Source organism: Rutidosis leptorrhynchoides, chromosome 1 (genome assembly GCF_046630445.1).
Source record: "Rutidosis leptorrhynchoides isolate AG116_Rl617_1_P2 chromosome 1, CSIRO_AGI_Rlap_v1, whole genome shotgun sequence".
Classification (NCBI taxonomy): Eukaryota; Viridiplantae; Streptophyta; class Magnoliopsida; order Asterales; family Asteraceae; genus Rutidosis; species Rutidosis leptorrhynchoides.
The window spans coordinates 687,764,612-687,786,213 of record NC_092333.1 but is presented as its reverse complement, the minus strand read 5'-3'; the positions used below and the strand labels follow the sequence as shown (position 1 = coordinate 687,786,213).

At 35.6% G+C, this 21,602-nt stretch overlaps 3 protein-coding genes across 3 annotated transcripts; all 3 read right to left on the bottom strand.

Moving 5' to 3' along the window:
• Positions 1-1,017: 1,017 nt before the first annotated feature.
• Positions 1,018-1,650, bottom strand: LOC139852470 (heterodimeric geranylgeranyl pyrophosphate synthase small subunit 2, chloroplastic-like). The gene has a single exon (XM_071841769.1). The coding sequence runs from the start codon at positions 1,648-1,650 to the stop codon at positions 1,018-1,020; it is 633 nt and encodes a 210-aa protein (XP_071697870.1).
• A 3,295-nt stretch (positions 1,651-4,945) lies between these two features.
• Positions 4,946-6,625, bottom strand: LOC139852453 (uncharacterized). Its single transcript, XM_071841754.1, has 2 exons — positions 6,354-6,625; positions 4,946-6,284 (listed from the first exon to the last, which is right to left on the bottom strand). Exons 1-2 carry the CDS (start codon positions 6,623-6,625, stop codon positions 4,946-4,948), a joined length of 1,611 nt encoding a protein of 536 aa, XP_071697855.1.
• Positions 6,626-10,981: 4,356 nt separating this feature from the next.
• On the bottom strand, positions 10,982-20,797 carry LOC139886060 (uncharacterized). The gene is made up of 2 exons (XM_071869797.1): positions 20,677-20,797; positions 10,982-11,695 (listed from the first exon to the last, which is right to left on the bottom strand). The coding sequence occupies exons 1-2, from the start codon at positions 20,791-20,793 to the stop codon at positions 11,198-11,200; spliced, it is 615 nt and encodes a 204-aa protein (XP_071725898.1). The 5' UTR covers positions 20,794-20,797; the 3' UTR covers positions 10,982-11,197.
• Positions 20,798-21,602: the final 805 nt, after the last annotated feature.

Sequence of the window (21,602 nt, the reverse complement as noted above, 5' to 3'; positions counted from 1 at the left end):
TTCTTCTTGGCTCAGGTCCCGGTTCCGGATTTTCGGACGTCCTTGCGTATTATTTTAAATCGCGTACTTTGCGTCTTGTAACTTGTACTCTTGTCGTTTTGAGACGTTCCTCATCAATATTTTGAACCTTTTTAATTGTATCTTGTACTTTTTAGCTCTTTGGACCTTTTTGTCTTCAATTTGTCGAATCCGTCTTTTGTCTTCACCTTTTATTATTTAAACGAATATCACTTGTAAATAGAACAATTGCAACTAAAAGCTTGTCTTTCTTGAGGAATAATGCTATGAAATATATGTTCGTTTTTAGCATTATCATCGACATATTTATTTATTAATATATAATATATATAATTTATATTAATTAACTATATATTATATTATATTCTCGTGCATAGTTGACTTGTAATTTTCGTTCCGATGACTCGTACGTTGTCACTCGACTTATGTTCCGGTTCCGGTTTCTCGAACGCATTTTCGTACGCTTAGAAAACTCGTAATTTACGTTTTGTGACTCGTACCTTTATCAAAATATAGTCTTAAATTATCAATAAACTATATCATTCAAAGTGTATCTTAAACTTTTGAGTGTTTTGGTCATTTACTTCTATAAATCATTGTCTCGCTATTTGTTAATATATATATAATAACAAATCATTTTATGACCAAGTTAATATATATTTTCAACATTCATAAACACGTTTTAAATATACGTCGCAAGTTATTCATATAATTAATATTCCAACTTATCATATATATTCAAATAAATATTTAAACCAATAAGTTTAATGTACGGTATCAAACAATTAATACATTGTTACGCTTTCAAGTTATAGTATATATATATGTATCTATATACATATAATTGTTCGCGAATCGTCAAGAACAATCGAAAGGTATTTGAATATATGAAAGTAGTTCAAAAATTTTGAGATTTAGTTTTACAGACTTTGTTTATCGTGTTGGAAATGTTAATCATACAAAGATTAAGTTTAAATTTGGTCAGAAATTTCCGGGTCATCACACATATACTCCAAACATTTTCAATATTTCAATCTCTTCCTCATTCCCACCTCCTAATATGGCCCCACAAATAGCCCCACATTCATGTAGCCGTTGTGATCTCTGATCTCTTAATTGGTCAAACTCGGCTTCATTAGCTTCAGCTTCGACCATCCCTTGTGCACCCACAGCTCGGGTGATCTCAATGATCACTCTTAGTATTTTGTCAGAGTTGTTACTGGTAGGATTAATAGATCCTACCAGTAACCCAAACGCTGACGATATTATTCCAGTTTCAATTAGAAGCTCGATATTCGAGCCCAACATATGTCTGCTAATTTTGGGCTCAGATTCTGACTTGTTCTTATGTTGGCCTATTAACAAACGCTCATGTAAGTGCATGGCAGCACGCATGAGGTGAATGGATGACGCCGCCACAATGGCATCTTCTCGGCTTCCGCCAACTAGTTCACATGCCGCCACACACAAGACCGATGCAGTGGATTTTGGTGGCGCAAATGTTAGTTGATGCATCGGCTCGTACACAGAGGTGGGCTCACGGGTGGTGATTATTTTTTTCAAGTGAGAGTCGATATAGGATTGTACGGAATCAACATAAGATATGTTAATGCTTTGTGCCACACTGACCATGATCGTACGTCTATGATAGGTCAATGGTACCAACGAGGTAGATGATCTGCTGAAATTTATTCTAGTTAGGCAAAGGTTAGCTCCGACCATTAATCTAAGTATTAAAACGTGTAAATGATGAGGTCCATCTATGAGCTAGTATATGTATTATTAGAGAGTATAGTCGCCATAGTCAATGTTTTGAATTTGCCTATTAAAAATTTAAAATACACTTTTAGGGGCTGCATGCGATCAATCTAAGACTATATATAATATAATACTCCATATAAAATATAGATATAGTATAAATATAAACTATTTTAACACGTCAAAGATGTGCTACTAAGCATAGAGAATGCAATATCTTCAAAATCGGGGTGCTACGTAATGAATAAGTAAATAAATAACATAGTAAGAATAACAAAGTACAGTAGAGATAATGACAATTTATTGAATAAAATATAATAATACGTCTTAAAAACATGATTACAAAAACGAAAATAGTTTGAAAATGCATTAACTTTTACTAAATTCTTGTTATATGCATTAAACTTCTAAATCTTCTATGTGCATTCAACTATATTAAACTTTTAAATCTTCTATGTGCATTCAACTATGTGAATTGTTATATTATATGCATTAAATGTGTGATAACATGTAAATTTCAAATCACCTCAATTTTATTTCTAGACAAAATTACATCATTGATCCCTCATATTTATAAGATATTATATGTTAGTCATTTATATTTATTTTTAACATCATTAATCATTTATTCACAACCATCACCCACTAACTTTTTTTAAAAAAAAAAGCCAAATTCCATTAATAATGAAACAGTTAGAGAAAGCATAGGAGGAAACACTACAACATGAGATCCCTATGCTGTACAGACATTATCAAATTACACTAAACAAATGCACACTGAACTATTAACATAACAACATAACACGACAAGATTTACAAAAATTTGGTGAACACAGCTGTAGAGAGTGCAACTCCACCATCCACACGACTATAGATCAGCAAGATACTTATTCAGGCAAGTTAACCACGTGTACCAATCGAGAACTTTTCCTTTTACTTTATATGAGATCCACTCGAACAACTTGATTTGTATTTCATTAAGAGCAACCGGGGCACTCCAATGTTTGCCCTGAAACACCTTATTATTTCGATTTTTCCAAATGAGATACGCACACACCCATATCATGGCTTGCCATAATTTCTTACCGCAACTCGAGAATGATGGTAAGCTACTGCATGAGAAAATTTCAGGGATGCTAAAGTAGGAAAAGCTACCCATATTGCACCACTTGAAGACTCTGTCCCACACATCTAGCGCGTGCTTGCAAAATATAAGTGTATGTTCCACCGATTCCAAATCATCATCACACAGCGGGCACCGAACACTATGGAGGTCAATGCCTTTTTTGTCCAAGTCAAGTCTCACCGGGAGCCTCTTTTTTAGAGCCCGCCACACGATTTTTCAATATTTTTTGGTGCAAAATTATTCCTTAACGTTCCTTGGATGGAGTTGTTTGAAGCTAGGAGATTACAGTCGATTGCATCAGACAACATTTTCACCTTGAACTTTCCATCAGAAGCTAAGGTCCAGCGCCACGAGTCAGCCCTGTTGATATTAGGTTCGAAAGATGCTAACAAATTAGAAAGTGACCCAAGTTTGCCAAGAGCTCGCCCAGAAGGATTACGCCTCCAGTTCCAGGACCACCTACTGTACGGTGCAGCAGTACCAGCAACCATACGATCTTTGGTTGAAACATTAGGTTGAGCGTCGAGTCTATAAATTCTTGGAAACATTTTGCTCAGATTATCAACCCCAATCCACTTCTCGTGCCAAAAGGACGTAGAACCGCCATCCCCGATACATTTAACAAATGAAGATTTAAATTGTACTTGTGCTTCTTCAATTAGGTTACCTGCGAAAATAGCATTATGCCAATCACCTAATGCCGAAGCATGGGGAGACCCACTTTCCGACATTAGGCCGCCAAATTGACCATAAATACTCCGAATGACTTTAACCCACAGCGAATCGGTTTCGGTTTTATACCTCCACCACCATTTCCCCAAAAGGGCTAGGTTTTTGCCCTTCAAAGACCCGATGTTTAACCCCCCATTATCATAAGTATTAATGACACAATCCCATTTGACCCAAGAAATTTTATTACCTGGACCCGACCCACCCCAAAAGAAATTACGCCTCACTTTTTCTAGGAGATTACTTACACATGGCGGGGCACGAAAGAAAGAAAAGTAGTACAATGGAAGGCTCGTTAGGACCGATTTAATAAGAGTCAATCTTCCTCCAAATGACATAGAACGCGATTTCCAATCCGAAAGCCTCTTATTAAATTTCTCAATTACCGCGTTCCAATCATTCAACTTTTTCATTTTCGAACCAATGGGTAACCCAAGGTAAGTGAAAGGGAATTTACCTATTTGACAACCCATGAGATGAGCTACCGAATTAAGCTCACTTAAATCCAACCCTACTTCGTACAAACAACTCTTTTGGAAGTTGACTTTTAATCTCGACACTAGTTCAAAACACTTAAGGAGATTCATTAAATTGAAGGCATTTAAACGGCTCCAATCCCCGAAAAAAATAGTGTCATCCGCGTTTTGGAGATGCGAAATTAACACCTTATCGTTACCAACCTCCACTCCTTTAAAGAGGCCTTTTTCTAATGCCGCCTTAGTAATGATATTTAATCCTTCCGCCACCAAAATAAAAAGAAAGGGTGATAAAGGATCACCTTGTCATACACCCCTTTCTAGATTGAATTCCTTTGTGGGCACACCGTTAACAAGAATAGAGATGGAAGCCGATTTAAGACACGCCAATATCCACTTTCTCCATTTTTCACCAAATCCCATCGACTTCATAACTTCAAGTAGAAAATTCCAATTAAGACTGTTGAAGGCCTTCTCGAAATCCGCTTTGAAAATGATGCCTTTTCCCCGGTTGCATTTAAGAAATTCCACCGTTTCATTTGCGATTAATGCCGCGTCAATTATGAAATACCCCTTTAGAAAGGCACTCTGTTCCAATCCCACGAGCGAAGGTAGGACTTTCCTTAGACGATTTGCAAGCAATTTAGCGACTATCTTGTAGTAGCTATTTATTAGACTGATAGGTCGATAATCACACATGTTTAATGGGTCCTTTTTTTAGGCACAAGAGTGACGAATGAGGCATTGCAACCTCTCGAGAATTCTCCCTTCTCCCAAAAACAAGAGATTGCATCGACAAGATCGCCTTTTATTAAGCCCCAAAATTTCTTATAGAACCTCAAATTAAACCGTCGGGGTCGGGTGCCTTTGAGCTCCCACATTCATTCACAGCTTCTAAGATTTCATCCTCAGTAAAGGTGCTTTCAAGTGTTGCTGCTTCATCCACTGTGATAGACGGGTATGAGAGTTCTTCCAATGATGGCCTCACATTAGAGGGTTCTTTAAAAACCAAACTGAAATGACGAAAAGCCTCATACTTGACTTTTTCCGGATTATCATTCCAAGCCCCATTGATAATTAATCCTCGAATGTTGCGTTTATTGTAATTGTTTCGGATAACCGAATGAAAATACTTGGTGTTTTCATCCCCCTCTAGCATCCATCTAACCCGTGCTTTTTGTTTTAACATACTCGCTTTAGTTTTTTCTTTATCCAACCAACACTTCCATGCATTTTTCCATGTCTCAAGCTCGCCCACGGTTAAGGTACATGTTTCTGCCTTCAATTCTAAATTTCGAGCCACATTTTTATGCATATCGATTTCACAATCAAGCTGCCTGTACTTTTTATTATTACATGATTTAAGAACATCCTTAACACTTTTAAGCTTCAACATAAAGTAACGATCCTTGCGTACCTGCGAACATACATCAGCCTTATGCCATGCATCAGTAATGATTTGCATAATCTCTTCTTCATCCAACCATGCGTCGAATATTTTGAACGATTTCGGACCATAGTTTTTTTCGCCATCTTTCAACACAATAGGACAGTGGTCCGACTCCTTTCTATCTAGTGCTACCACGGATAAATTATTCCATAATGATAGGATACTATCCGTCACGAGAAAGCGATCAATGACACGCGTGTATAGCCTTCCACCAAGTGGTAAGTCTATTAGATTGTTGGATTGAATGAACTTATTAAACAACCTCGCCCTACTTTCCACAAACACGCAATTGAATCGTTCGGTTTGTTCCCTAACTTCATTGAAGTCGCCGCATAGAATCCAAGTCTCATCATTATCCTTTAGCATATTCGATAGTGAATCCCACAGTCTTTTTTTCTTTGAATCATCATGTGGCCCGTAGATGTTAAGTATATTGATGATGGACCGATTACTTTTCCATTTTCCTCTTACACCAATAACCCGATCAAACCTAATAACGTCAATAGCCTCGAAAACGTTCAAATCCCAAACTAATAATTGGCCACCAGACTTCCCAATCTTTTCTTGTTGAATAAATTCGCAGTCATTTGAACCCCAGAGAGACTGGATCCACGTATCATTGACAGCGTTTAATTTTGTTTCCTGAAGTGCTATAACTTCGAGTTTTTCTTTAGCTATCAATTTTTTAATCGGGCCAAATTTGCTATCCTTTCCACACCCAAAACCCCTAATATTATAAGAGATAAACTTCATTGAAAATAGAGAAAAAAATGAAAGGAGAAGGGATAAAGCTCACTGTAAAGTATGTTTCTTTTGCCATTTTAATCCCAAACGGCATCCAAATTCATATACCCCATCTGAATTGATGGAATTAAAGGAACATGAGCCTTCCTTATTAGGAGTGCTGCTTTGCAGGAGTGAATTGTTTTGTTTGCTTCGCTCCTCTTGCGATCTACTTCTCTTCTGGCCTAAATGAGATTGACTGGAACTAGCACAATTGGTGCATCTCGATCGAAGAGGTTTACCGTCTGGTTTTAACTTCCTGGCCGAGTTCTTGATTTTTAACATTCGTGACGAGGTTTTCCATTGCCTAATGCTTTGCCCAACAGCAATCCTTTTTCTTTATTTCAGTGTTTCTTGCTGCTTTCTGTTTTTCATTCTTTGATTTACCTTGAATCTGCCTATTACCCCCTTGACTTTTCTGGCGTTGTTGTTGAACTTGGATGTAGAGTTTTTGAGCCCAAAGGAGTTGTTAACAATTGGACTTGAGTGTGTCACGCCAATATTGCCAGATTTGGGCCTAACCTCATTATTTAAAGGATCAGTGTCATTATCCACTAATATAGGCCCATTACATGTTTTCTCACCTATGTGTTAGGCCATATGTTCTAATCCATTATCCATGATTGGGCCCATAGCTCGAATTGGACTGAATACTGCAGAATTTGTGTTAATTTCATGACTTTGATTTTCGTTCACATCTGCTATAGTTTCATCCACTGAATCACGCCCTACATCTTGGGACTCATCAAAACTCCTAGCCGTACCTTGACAACTGCCATCATCACTAACTTTTTTCTTGGAAACTGAAACGTTTACTTTCTCTGTGCCAACCTCATCATGATTACCTTGGGAAGGCTTGCCTTGATATCCACAACCCGACTCCTCATCTTCAACCCTAATTTCCTGGTTCCGATCATCTTCTCCGGGAAATTCATTAGCTACAGGGCTGTGTTCAACTGACTTGATATTTTCATCATGACTCTTATTGGCCTCATCTTCATTATTATCTGCTTCTGGATCTAGACTGAATATTTTTCATCATCATTCGTGAAGTCAAATGTATCATTAACATACTCGTCATCATCTTCTGAGTCAGATGTGGTAGAGTTATCCCCATTCGATTTATTAGTGACATCAAAAGGAAACAAGATTGCTCGATTACTATCCTCTTTAATACTGACATAAGTTAGGCCATCATTATCACTTATTCTAACCCAACTATCGATTCTAGTTGTACTGTTACGTAGATGTATAAGGACCTATCCAGAGACTAGATTTTGGTTAGCACCATCAACTATGTTACAATTTTCCATATCAAGTATTCTACCCCACCATCCTGCAATCCTTCGAAACGTGTCTTCATTCCATCTTGCAACAGGCACACCAACAATATCCAACCAAACTAATCTTCCAGGAAAGCGATGAGTGTTGACGAAAACTCTAGTACCACTGCACCATTTGTGAATTGCATGTCCTTCATTTGAAATTATTGAATCCACAATTGTAGAATTATCACAGACCACAAGTACAGTTAATCCCCCTAGGTATTTAATGGTGAAGTTGCACATTCCTTCTGCCTTGCACAGCCCTTCAAACTGGTGGAATATATCTAATCCCTTCACTTCACATACAATAGCCCTCCCCGCTAGTTTTTGATTGCATACCTGGTCTTTAATGTTAATGGATCTTTCAGCCGTGTGGTAGATGTTTTCTTTTTTATGACACTAACTACACCCCTTCACAGTCTTCAACTCATTAAGCATACTTCTCAAGTCTTCTTTCTCCATCTTCAGGCTATTGAGTTTGTGTCTTAGGTCTTCCACATGGTGTCCAGCTACATCACTAAATTTACGCTCATCGATGAACGCATTTGAGTGAGCTTGCCTAACACCAGCATATGGCCTCTGATCTTTGTATCTGATATGATAATTCTCCTCTCTTTCCTTAGCTTTGAACACTCTTATTGGCATATCATCTAACTTAATCTTATCAAGTGCAGATAAGAGGTGGTCAGGGTGACTAACATTACAGAACCGTGCAAAGGCAAATCTTTTACCGTTACGTAATGTTTTTCCTGCCACATAAATATCCCTAAGATCTCCAAATGGTTTGAATGATTTCCACAAATCGGTCACTTTCCAACTATCCGGGAAGTTGAAAAACATGTACGATGTCAAGTGAATTCCGAATAACCTTGCTAAATGATCTTGGAGCCCTCCATTGTACTGATAGTGCTCCAAATGAACATATATTTAGGCACAATATCCTTCCAATATGTAAAGCTTTTAGTTACTATTATTCTATTTTTATGTAATAATCGTTTAAATAAATAAGTGCGAAGACAAAAGAAGAAAACGAAGATTTGAAGACGCAAACGTCCAAAAAACTCAAATGTACAAGATACAATCCAAGTGGTTCAATTTATTGATGAGAAACGTCTAAAAATTACAAGAGTACAAGTCGCGGAACGCAAAATACAAGATATCTAAGCATACGAAAAGACGTTCGAAAATCCGGAACCGAGACATAAATCGAGTATCAACGTACGAGTCAACGGAAATAAAATTACAAGTCAACTATGCACAAGAATATAATATAATATATGTATAATTACATAATATTATATATATATTATATATATATATATATATATATATATTATAAAAATCAGCAGCCCACGTTTTGAATTCAAATGGTGAGCTGGAACTGGAAACTCCACGATCGCAGAGCTGCAAAGGGTAAAACCTCCACGATCGCGGAGCACACCAGGACTCAAATTCGCCTATAAATACTCCAGCCTTCTGCTCGATCAACCTGCACCATATCAATCTCTCTCTCTGATATAATATATATATATATATATATATATATATATATATATATATATATATATATATATATATATATATATATATATATATATATATATATATATATATATAAATTGGTTTAGTTTTATATTAGTTTAGATTAGGTAATGTAATGTTTATTTATGGTTTTTAAAGTCGGAGTTATGTCCGTGTAATGCTACGCGATTAATAATCACTGTAAGCTATGTTCTTCCTTTTTAAATTAATGTCTCGTATTTAAGTTATTATTATGCTTATTTGAGTCGAAGTAATCATGATGTTGGACTAAATATTAAGACGGGGTTATTGAACTTTGGACCATAATTAGTGTTTGGACAAAAGACCGACACTTGTGAAAATGGGACTATGGGTTATTAATGGACTTTATATTTGATTAATATAGAGATTTACAAATTGACGTATTTATAAATAGCCACATACGCTCGATCGGGTACGGTGAGCGGGATATTTATAAATACTAATAATTGTTCATTTGACCGGAGACGGGGATGGATTAATAGTTAATGGACTCATTAAAACAGGGGCGGATTACATACAAGGGTAATTGGTGTAATTGTTAATAAAGTATTAAAACCTTGGATTGTACGCAGTCGATAACCTGGTGTAATTATTAACAAAGTATTAAAACCTTGTTACAGTTCGAATCCCTAATTAGTTGGAATATTTGACTTCGGAATTTAGGTTAATTTGACGAGCATTTTATAATTATGACCGATGAACTATTATGGGCACAAACCAGATAGGTTTCAAATAAATCCAGGACAAAGCACAATTAACCCAGAGTAATAAATTAAAATCAAAACGTCAAACATCATGAGTACGGAAGTTTAAATAAGCATAATATATTTTATTTTATATTTCCTCGTACTTTTATTTATTGTCATTTTAATTATTGTTATTTATTTTATAAAATCGACAAACCGGTCATTAAAGGTAAAAACCCCCTTTTATAATAATAATAATTGTAATATATATATATTTTGTACAAATATAGTTGTTTAAAATATAGTGTAAATAAGTCGTCTCCCTGTGGAACGAACCGGACTTACTAAAAACTATACTACTCTACGATTAGGTACACTGCCTATAGTGTTGTAGTAGAGTTTAGGTATATCACATTTGTAAATAAATAAAACTTGTGTAACTTGTATTATATTTCATCGTATTTCGTAGTAAAATATAATATATTTCGTACCCCTCCGCTTCACACATCATGTACCGATTTCGAACCTTTGTCGTGTCGCCATACGATGACTCTCTCTCTCTCCTCATACTCTCTCTCACTATGTTTTTATCACCCACTAACTACATCTTTATTTTTTTTTTTAGCAACATTCATCTTCATCATACAAAATCATGAATCCTAATTATTTCTTCACCAAATTAAATTAAAACTCAAATATCATTGAAAGAGTTTCTTTCATATCCATTGTGTTATTCCACATTAAAATAAGTAATAAAACAAAAATCAATTTGCTAAAACATATGCTTGAAACTTTAACTCATATCTACAAATCGAGATTTTCTACATCATCATGAGCTATAGGTTTCCTTAAACCAATCGAAAGAATCAAATATAAAGCACTTACCATGGGCATCTGATGGTTGATGGTCGAAGTTTAGGTAACACAAATCGAATCTACACGATTGATTGAACAAATGACGGAAACCATCGACTTAATCGATGAAGATTAAAAGTCGGTGGACACTGTTAACAATATGAAATATAATATAGGAACCAATGGAGAAAAAAGTTTAAATTAAAACGGATTAACATAACATAATTGTTAAAACGGATTTCGTCATCCAAAACCTAGTAACACAAATTAGGGTTATTTAAATACATTACTCCGTATAATATATCAGTCATTTAGTAACGCAAATTACTAACAAACTAACTAAAAAACAAATAACAATATCATCCACTCCAAACGTTCCAGAAATTGTGCTCCTGAAATATGAACTTCCACTTGCCCAGTACGTGTGCTTATTTATTCCTCAAATCATATCCATCATCACGCTTCCTCAAATCATCAACAAACCGATCGGTAGGTGGCACATCGTTTTTCGCCTTTTCGTCACCTGTCACCGCCTCCTTCACCGCATGACCAGTACCCTTGGTTGCATCCCACACATTATCTAATGTCTGTTTAGCCATTTCTCCTATATCCAAACCGGTTTCGATAGCTTTCGCGACACCTTGTTTCGCTGTATCCGCCACAAAACTCCCCATGTCACCACCATTGTCGTCCTCCCTTCTATCATCGAAGGTTGGTGGTGACGTTGATGGTGTTGTAATTGTTTTTACAACGTTGACACGGTCATTTGGTGCTGACGCTGGTTCAACACCGGATGACCGTGCTGTAGGCAACCCTGATGCCGAGTCTCTAATATCGTTAACTATGTTCGAACTTGCGGCACCCGAGGAACCCGCTGATGGCAAGCCTGATGCCGAGCTCCTAATATCGTCAACTAAGTTCGAATCCTACAAGTATAATTAAAGTTACAGTCAAGACCAAATTATATATGGGGTTGAAATGTGCACTTACGTTGAGTTAAATTGCAACAAAAACTATATCAAAATGCACGTCTGATTTTTTTTGGACTAGTAATAATTACATCTAAATGTTACAAAAATAGAAATGTTGAAAGTTTACAAAAATAATAAAACCTCAGTTTGGAACCCCGGTTTGTCACTTTTCACCCAGTTGAAAAAAGAACTCCGGTTTGCGTACCGATGGTTTGTTTTCAATGATCATAATTGCAGAAATCTAAGGAGGTTGGACGCAAACCGGAGTTTCAAACTCCGATTTCGGGTAAAAAGTGACAATCTGGAGTTCCAAACTTCGGTTTTTATTATTTTTGTAAAACAAATTTCAACATTTCTATTTTTGTAACATTTAAATGTATTATTACTAAAGAGTATTTCAAAAAAAAAAAAAAAAAATCAAGATGTAGATATCCACATGTATATAAGAATCAAAGACGAAAAAATTGTACTCCTTCCAAAGAGATTATCCATTAAAAATTTTTGTTTAATAAAAAATATATTTGACAATTTTCAAGTCTTGACATATATTAAGGAGGTTATTAATAAGACTAAGGTCATGTTTGATTTATATTTGATTTGGACTTATTGAACTAAATAGAATGAAAGTTAAAATGAAGAGTAATAATGGGGTGTTTGTTTTTTTTTTTTGACTTATTAATAGACTTATTAATAAGTTGTGTCTTAATACAAAATATACATTTAGTCGTTTTTTTTTGAAAATGAATAAGTAATTGCTTCTATAACTCCAATAAAAAGGTTAATTTAGTAATTTCAATTTTTAGTCAGTAATTCAGTACATAATTAAACTAATAATGACTATTTATCTATCACTTATTTCTCATGTATATATTTTATATAAATTTAAACAACATGACTTAATAAGAAAGAAAAACAAATGGGGCATTAATATGGAGTAAAAAAATTATTGAGAGCAAAAAAAAAACAAAAAAATGTGTAATTCTTCTTGAAAGGCAAGAGTTGTATAAATTAAGGAAAAAATTAGAAAGAAGCTAATAAATACAGCAACAGATAACAAACAACCATGTAGCTAACAAGAATTACAACGACACCAAACCCTTACCACAAGCAACAAGATATCTAACGATAATTAGTAAATTAGTAATTATGTTTTACTCCGCGATAATTAGTTAAGAGAAAGATAACATACTAAGACCCTCTTTAACCCTGGCGTGTGTTGGAGGTTTTATTAAAATTCTTTCGTGTAGGGTAAAATAATCGATAGCCGGATAAATCACTGAATCGTGGTATCACTTTCCGAAAGTAATTATTCGACCCTTATAGCCTGGGTTACACGAATATCACTTTGGGATAAGACAGAGATTAAATTCTTGTTTTGGCAGAAACAAGAATTCCTTTTGCAGAAGAATATTTTGTTGTTCGTAACTTGTGTGTTTTTCTCATGCATATTGGTTAATATATTTATATACACCCTTAATCATGAAAGAGTCTTTTATTAAAATCAATTGGCCGATTGATTAATAAAAGTATCTTCTATAATATTCAAAAGTGGTTACAGGAAGAATATTTCTATAAACAAATATTATCACTTCCATCATTAAAGTAAAAGTTGTTACTTTTACAATAAACAAATATTATATTTTACAACTATCAAAGCATGAGTGATCACTTTATAATAAACAAGTATTATTCCTTTAACCACTAAAGCAAAAATGGGTGCAAGAATAATTCTTCCGTAATCACTCAAAATTGTGTTAAGTGTTTTCTTACTGCTGTCTCTTAAGAACCATTATTCGACCCTTATAGCCTGGGTTACACGAATATCACTTTGGGATAAGACAGAGATTAAATTCTTGTTTTGGCAGAAACAAGAATTCCTTTTGCAGAAGAATATTTTGTTGTTCGTAACTTGTGTGTTTTTCTCATGCATATTGGTTAATATATTTATATACACCCTTAATCATGAAAGAGTCTTTTATTAAAATCAATTGGCCGATTGATTAATAAAAGTATCTTCTATAATATTCAAAAGTGGTTACAGGAAGAATATTTCTATAAACAAATATTATCACTTCCATCATTAAAGTAAAAGTTGTTACTTTTACAATAAACAAATATTATATTTTACAACTATCAAAGCATGAGTGATCACTTTATAATAAACAAGTATTATTCCTTTAACCACTAAAGCAAAAGTGGGTGCAAGAATAATTCTTCCGTAATCACTCAAAATTGTGTTAAGTGTTTTCTTACTGCTGTCTCTTAAGAACCAGCACTGCAAAAGGACCAGCAGCGCAAAAATCAGCAAACAGGACCAGCAGCGCAAAAGTCAGCATACAGGACCAGCAGCGCAAAAGTCAGCATACAGGACCAGCAGCGCAGAGGAACCAGCAAACAGGACCAGCTGCGCAGAACAACCAGCACAGGGACCAGCTGCGCAGAACAACCAGCACAGGAACCAGCTGCGCAGAACAACCAGCACAGGGACCAGCTGCGCAGAACAACCAGCACAGGGACCAGCAATGCAGAACAACCAGCACAAGGACCAGCAATGCAGAACAACCAGCACAAGGACCAGCAATGCAGAACAACCAGCACAAAACACTTAGCCAAATTTCAACTTACTAAGAAAATTTAGTACTGAAAACACTTAGTCAAATTTCAGGTAGACCAAGTCATGATAGTAAATAATGGAAAACCACTTTTGGGTCCGGGTAATCTATCACTTAATGGGTGTACACTCCGTACCTCCAAACTCATTTACAAGTGTAGATTAAAACCCAAAATTACACTAAATTTCCAACAATCCTCCCCAATTTAGTGCAATTCGTTTCATGAGAATTAAACAAATTAAAACAAAACTCATGCATAAATGAAAATATCTTGAAGATTGAATTTTCACCTTAGTACATTACACATTCCAAATATTCGAGAATCGGGGTGTTCTAAGAATTGAACCCTTCAACCCATTTGAATAACTGAAAATAACATACACATAAGTTTTCAAATACTTTAAAGCTATCCTGACACTTTACAAGCCATGTGTCCATATCCATTCATGAATGTATCTAAAGCAAAAGTCCAAGCTTTGTTGAAGCGGCAAAACTTCACATTCACATAGGTAGTTCATTTCAGTCATGCACCTGCTATTGCACTTTTTCAAATAAACCATTAAGAAGCTAAACTTCATCCTCACATTCAACAGGTCCGAGTACATACCTTACCTTGGGATGATACAAATTTTTTTTTTTTTTTTTTTTTGTACTCCAAATTTCTAAGTATAAGCTTTCCACATTGAATTCAACTTCTAATTTTCATCAGAAGGGAATTGGGTATCTTATAATTAGAAATTTATGCGGACTTTAAACCCATCCCCACAGCAGACTTGTTCACCAAGTCTCTTGCCAATCCCTTCGTCAAGTGATCAGCTAAATTCTGTTGTGACCTCACGAACACTATAGAAATCACCCCATTCATGATGAGTTCACGAATCATGCTATGTCTGACACCTAAGTGTCTAGACTTTCCATTGTACATCTGGCTATAAGCCTTTGCCAATGTCGCAGCACTATCACAATGGATAGACATGGGTGCTATAGGTTTAGGCCATAATGGTATCTCATGGATCTAGTTTCTAAGCCATTCTGCTTCTTTACCAGCAGCAGCTAAAGCAACAAACTCAGATTCCATCGTTGAGTTGGTAATACATGTCTGCTTCTTAGAAGCCCATGAAATAGCACCTCCCCCAAGCAAGAACACCCAACCACTCATTGAAGAATGATCTTCAATATTGGTTATCCAACTCGCATCAGAATATCCTTCTATTACCGAAGGAAACCCATTATAAGATAAACTATAGTCCATAGTTTTCTTCAAGTACTTCAGTACCCGCCTAATTGCTTGCCAGTGATGAGTACTAGGATTACTAGTATATCTACTCAGTTTTCCCACAGCAAAAGCAATATCCGGCCTTGTACAAGTCATGGCGTACATCAAACAGCCAATCACCTGAGAATACTCAAGTTGTGATACAGCTTCACCTTGATTAGGCATAAGCTTCTCACTTGGATCAACAGGGGTACTCACAGGATTACATTCAAAGCAATTGAACTTTTTCAACACCTTCTCAATATAATGAGATTGACAAATCGAAATTCCTTTGCTTTCACGTTTGATCCTAATGCCAAGGATAACGTCAGCCTCCCCCATATCTTTCATGGAGAATTTTGATGACAAAAATTCTTTTGTTAAATCAACCTGACTTTGGTCAGTCCCAAAGATTAACATGTCATCAACATATAGACAAATTATAACTCCTTTACCAGAATCATCAAATTTACTATATACACATTTATCTGCTTGGTTTAATTTAAAACCACTAGATAAAATCACTTCATCAAACTTTTGATGCCATTGCTTAGGTGCTTGTTTTAAACCATATAAGGATTTCACAAGTTTGCACACCTTGCCTTCATTTCCTGGCATGACAAAGCCCTGAGGTTGGTTCATATAAACCTCCTCATCCAATTCACCATTCAAGAATGTTGTCTTCACATCCATCTGGTGAATAACTAGATTGTGAATCGTAGCCAAAGCAATCAGCAGTCTAATGGTAGTGATACGTGCCACGGGAGCATAAGTATCAAAATAGTCAATTCCAGACTTTTGTCTAAAGCCTTGAATGACTAACCTTGCCTTGAACTTTTCAATAGTTCCATCCACCTTCATCTTCTTTTTGAAAATCCATTTGTAACCCAAAGGTTTGCAACCAGAAGGTAGATCAGCTAACACCCAAGTGTTATTGCCCATGATAGAATCTATCTCATCATTAATTGCCTCTTTCCAGAATGCAACATCCTGAGACCTCATTGCTTCATCATATGTTTTAGGATCATCATCAACATTGAAACAATACGAATATTGGGTAGAAACATCATCCCTAGAACCTTCAACTAAGTATAGTTGAAAATCTGGTCCAAATGATTTAGGTTTCCTTTTTCTTTTGCTTTTTCGAAGCTCAAGTGACTGATCAACAGCCTTTTCAGAGACTTCATCATTACAATCCTTATTGATTCCATTGTTACTTGGAATCATATCCTTTGGTCTAGGTATAGATGAAAATCGATTTTCATCAAAGATTGCATCCCTTGAATCAATCACAGAATTGATTGAGACAAACTCATTAGGCTCTATTACATAGAACCTATATGCCTTGGAATGTTCAACATATCCAACAAATATGCAATCTATACCTCTTTCACCTAAACTTTTCTTCTTGGGATCAGGTAGTCTTACAACCGCCCTACAGCCCCATACCCGAAGATAATTCAAGTTAGGTTTCCTTTTATTCCAAAGTTCATAAGGTGTAATTTTGTTTCTTTTGTTAGGAACTCTATTAAGCAAATAACAAGCTGTTAACATAGCTTCCCCCCAAAATCCTTCACTTAAACCCGAATAGGATAACATGGAATTAACCATTTCCTTAAGGACCCTATTCTTCCTTTCAGATATACCATTTTGTTGTGGAGTATAAGGAGCTGTGGTCTCATGGATAATACCAACGGATTGGAAATACGATTGGTCAATGTATTCACCTCCCCTATCTGTTCTAAGTCTTTTAATCAAAGCCTTTTGTTGTAATTCTACTTCAGTTTTAAATATTTTAAATTTATCTAATGCTTCATCCTTAGTATGTAACAAATAAACATAGCAAAATCTAGAAGCATCATCAATAAAAGTCACAAAATATTTCTTGTTCCCTAAAGTAGGAGTAGCATGCAAATCACATAAATCACTATGTATTAATTCCAAAATTTCAGTATCACGATGTACATTTTGAAATGGTTTCTTAGTGATCTTTGTTAACATACACGTTTTACACTTTTCATTGTTCATGTCAAAAGCCGGTATTAATCCATCTTTAGACATATCTTGCATTCTTTTAAAGTGTATATGTCCTAGTCTAGCATGCCAAAGTGTAGAATTATTTATGCTAGAAGTAGATATAAAAGCAAAATTAACATTCAAGTGATTAATGTTAAGTCTAAACATTCTATTGCATAAATAACCAAAACCAACAAACATACCATGTTTTGACAAAACAAACTTATCAGATTCAATCACTTGTTTATAACCACAACAATTTAACACACTACTGGAAAACCAAATTTTTTCTTATTTGTGGTACATGCAAAACATCAAACAAACAAATAGTTTTTCCAGAACTAAAACACAAATCCACACTTCCACGTCCATGAACAGAGGCTGTTGACTCATTTCCCATATGAAGAATTGATCCATCAGTCACGGACTCGTAAGTCTTGAACCAAAATCTATCCTTGCATACATGGGTGGTGGCTCCCGAGTCAACCCACCACGCGACATCATCATCCTGCACAAAATAAGCCTCAGATATATATGAAACATAATAATTCTCATTTGAATTATTAAATATATTCTGACCTTTCGAGTTGTGGTTGTTTAAACCATTTTCCGAACCGCTTGTGCTAGATCCTTTGGCATTATTATTACCAAAAATAAACTTGCAATCCTTTTTCATGTGTCCAGTTTTACCACACTTCCAACAAGTCAATTTAGACTTCTTGTTCGGATTAGCCTTGTTATAACCTTGATGTTTACGTTTGCCCTTTTTGTCATTATTACTAGTGAACTTTTTATGTTCCACCATATTGACAACAGACGTACCAGCAACTTCGTTGCTCTTTGGCTTGTCATTATCCTGCAACCTGAGGGATTCCTCAATACGCAGATGACTACCCAACTCAACAAGAGTTAACTCCTCCTTCTTATGTTTCAAAGAATGTTTAAATTCTTTCCAAGATGGAGGTAGTTTATCAATTATGCTTGAGACTTGAATAGACTCATCCATGTTCATCTTATGTTGTGTGTATTGACCAAGTATACGAATGAGCTCATTGTATTGTTCCAAGACCAGTCTAGAATCGACCATCTTGTAATTATTAAAATTACTCACAAGGAACTTTTTACTAGAAGCATCCTCAGACATATACTTGGTTTCTAAACAGTCCCATAGTTCTTTAGAAGATTCAAGATTTAGGTAAATATCAAAAAGAGAATCAGTCATACCATTGAGGATTAAACCTCTAGCGATGTAGTCATCGTTCTCCCACTTGCACCTTTTCCGAATTTGTTCAATAGTGGCATCATCACCATGATCTTCAGGAATTGGTGTGCTGAGTACGTACACCACACTCATGCTGCTCAGAAAGAAGTGCATCTTCTTTTGCCATCTCCTAAAATCAATTCCCTCAAACTTATCAAGTTTGGAGAAATTCGCCGTCATGTGTTTCATCGTAGCCGCCATCGATTATAACGAATAATTACTTTCGATTGTTGGAGGTTTTATTAAAATTCTTTCGTGTAGGGTAAAATAATCGATAGCCGGATAAATCACTGAATCGTGGTATCACTTTCCGAAAGTAATTATTCGACCCTTATAGCCTGGGTTACACGAATATCACTTTGGGATAAGACAGAGATTAAATTCTTGTTTTGGCAGAAACAAGAATTCCTTTTGCAGAAGAATATTTTGGTGTTCATAACTTGTGTGTTTTTCTCATGCATATTGGTTAATATATTTATATACACCCTTAATCATGAAAGAGTCTTTTATTAAAATCAATTGGCCGATTGATTAATAAAAGTATCTTCTATAATATTCAAAAGTGGTTACAGGAAGAATATTTCTATAAACAAATATTATCACTTCCATCATTAAAGTAAAAGTTGTTACTTTTACAATAAATAAATATTATATTTTACAACTATCAAAGCATGAGTGATCACTTTATAATAAACAAGTATTATTCCTTCAACCACTAAAGCAAAAGTGGGTGCAAGAATAATTCTTCCGTAATCACTCAAAATTGTGTTAAGTGTTTTCTTACTGCTGTCTCTTAAGAACCAGCACTGCAAAAGGACCAGCAGCGCAAAAATCAGCAAACAGGACCAGCAGCGCAAAAGTCAGCATACAGGACCAGCAGCGCAAAAGTCAGCATACAGGACCAGCAGCGCAGAGGAACCAGCAAACAGGACCAGCTGCGCAGAACAACCAGCACAGGGACCAGCTGCGCAGAACAACCAGCACAGGGACCAGCTGCGCAAAACAACCAGCTGCGCAGAACAACCAGCACAGGGACCAGCAATGCAGAACAACCAGCACAAGGACCAGCAATGCAGAACAACCAGCACAAGGACCAGCAATGCAGAACAACCAGCACAAAACACTTAGCCAAATTTCAGCTTACTAAGAAAACTTAGTACTGAAAACACTTAGTCAAATTTCAGGTAGACCAAGTCATGATAGTAAATAATGGAAAACCACTTTTGGGTCCGGGTAATCTATCACTTAATGGGTGTACACTCCGTACCTCCAAACCCATTTACAAGTGTAGATTAAAACCCAAAATTACACTAAATTTCCAACAGCGTGTTGGGTCATGTATTGGCCTAACACGCCTATAACCATGGTGTGGTGCTTCATGTGCTAGCTGCGTGCTTCAAGTGAGCACCGAACATTTTGTAGGTGTGTTGCATTTTTTTCCCATTTTTCAATTAATTTTTATCCCCCTTTTCACACAACTTCCAATCAGATTTTAACACATCACTCAACACACCACTTAACACTCCACCCCATTATACACCGGTATGACAGCACGCTCATCAAGCACCCCACCCCACCCCACCCCACCCAGCAACACGCCCATCATCCCCTTCAGGGATAAATATGGTCTAAGTGAACAACTTTTTTAGAATCAGTAGCCTAAATAATTTACATTTTGCAACAACTACGTAGGAACAACATATATACAGTGACATAGTGTTATGCATACAGTATACTCCGTATACAATTATGATGTTTATGAAGTTTTAAAAGTAAAAGTGAATGTAGGTACCTTGTTATTATGTTGGGTGGATGTAGAGGAAAAGAAATTGGAGGGATTAAACCTAAGTTTAATGGTAGATTGTTGAACACTTTTGTTAGTTACCAACTTGATAGCTCTTCCGTACATTGTTGCGAACTTAATCCTTAATTGAGGTGGTTTGTTTGACGAGTTTAAATAGATACTTCAAAAACTTAGAATTTGTGTCGAGTTTCGGTTATTACACGTATCAAAAACCATCGCCACGTTGATGTCACGTGGCGGGTGTGTTTGCTCCAATTTAAATTTAAATATTAAATAATAATAATATATGGAAATGGGTATATGGAATTTTATTTTCCGCATATACGAGGGTTATCCAAAAAAACTAAAAGACAAAACATTATCTTATTTTTTTATGCTTTATTTATGACAAACTGAATCACTATACTATGTCAAAAAATTCAATTGAAATCTAAATTTTTTTCACATTGAGAATCTGTGTAGCATACAATTGTTCAATTGTTTCGCTGAGTTTTCATACTACTAACGACTGTATACTTTAATGTTGGATTTCTGTCATGTGACAGGTTAAAATAGTCAATTTACAACTCTAGGGGGCTTGGTAATAAGATGCTTGGAAAGTTCCAAAGGTACCTAGGTTCAATCCCCACCTTCTACACTTTGGGGGACTTGCCTTTAAAAAAAAATATAGTCATTTTACTCATTCTCTGATTCAACTTCGTATTCTTTCTTATCCGATTTCAAACAATGTGTTTAAGACCTATTTTTTTTAAAAAAATCCAAACTATATTGAAATCTTTATATAATTGTGCTATAAATAAATACAACCTAAACCTTACAACTACCGTAAGGTGCTAATTGTGTTAATTTGCTATCAACAATTGAACGTTACACAACTATATTTCTTTACTTCGATATGTACCTATCATATTGAA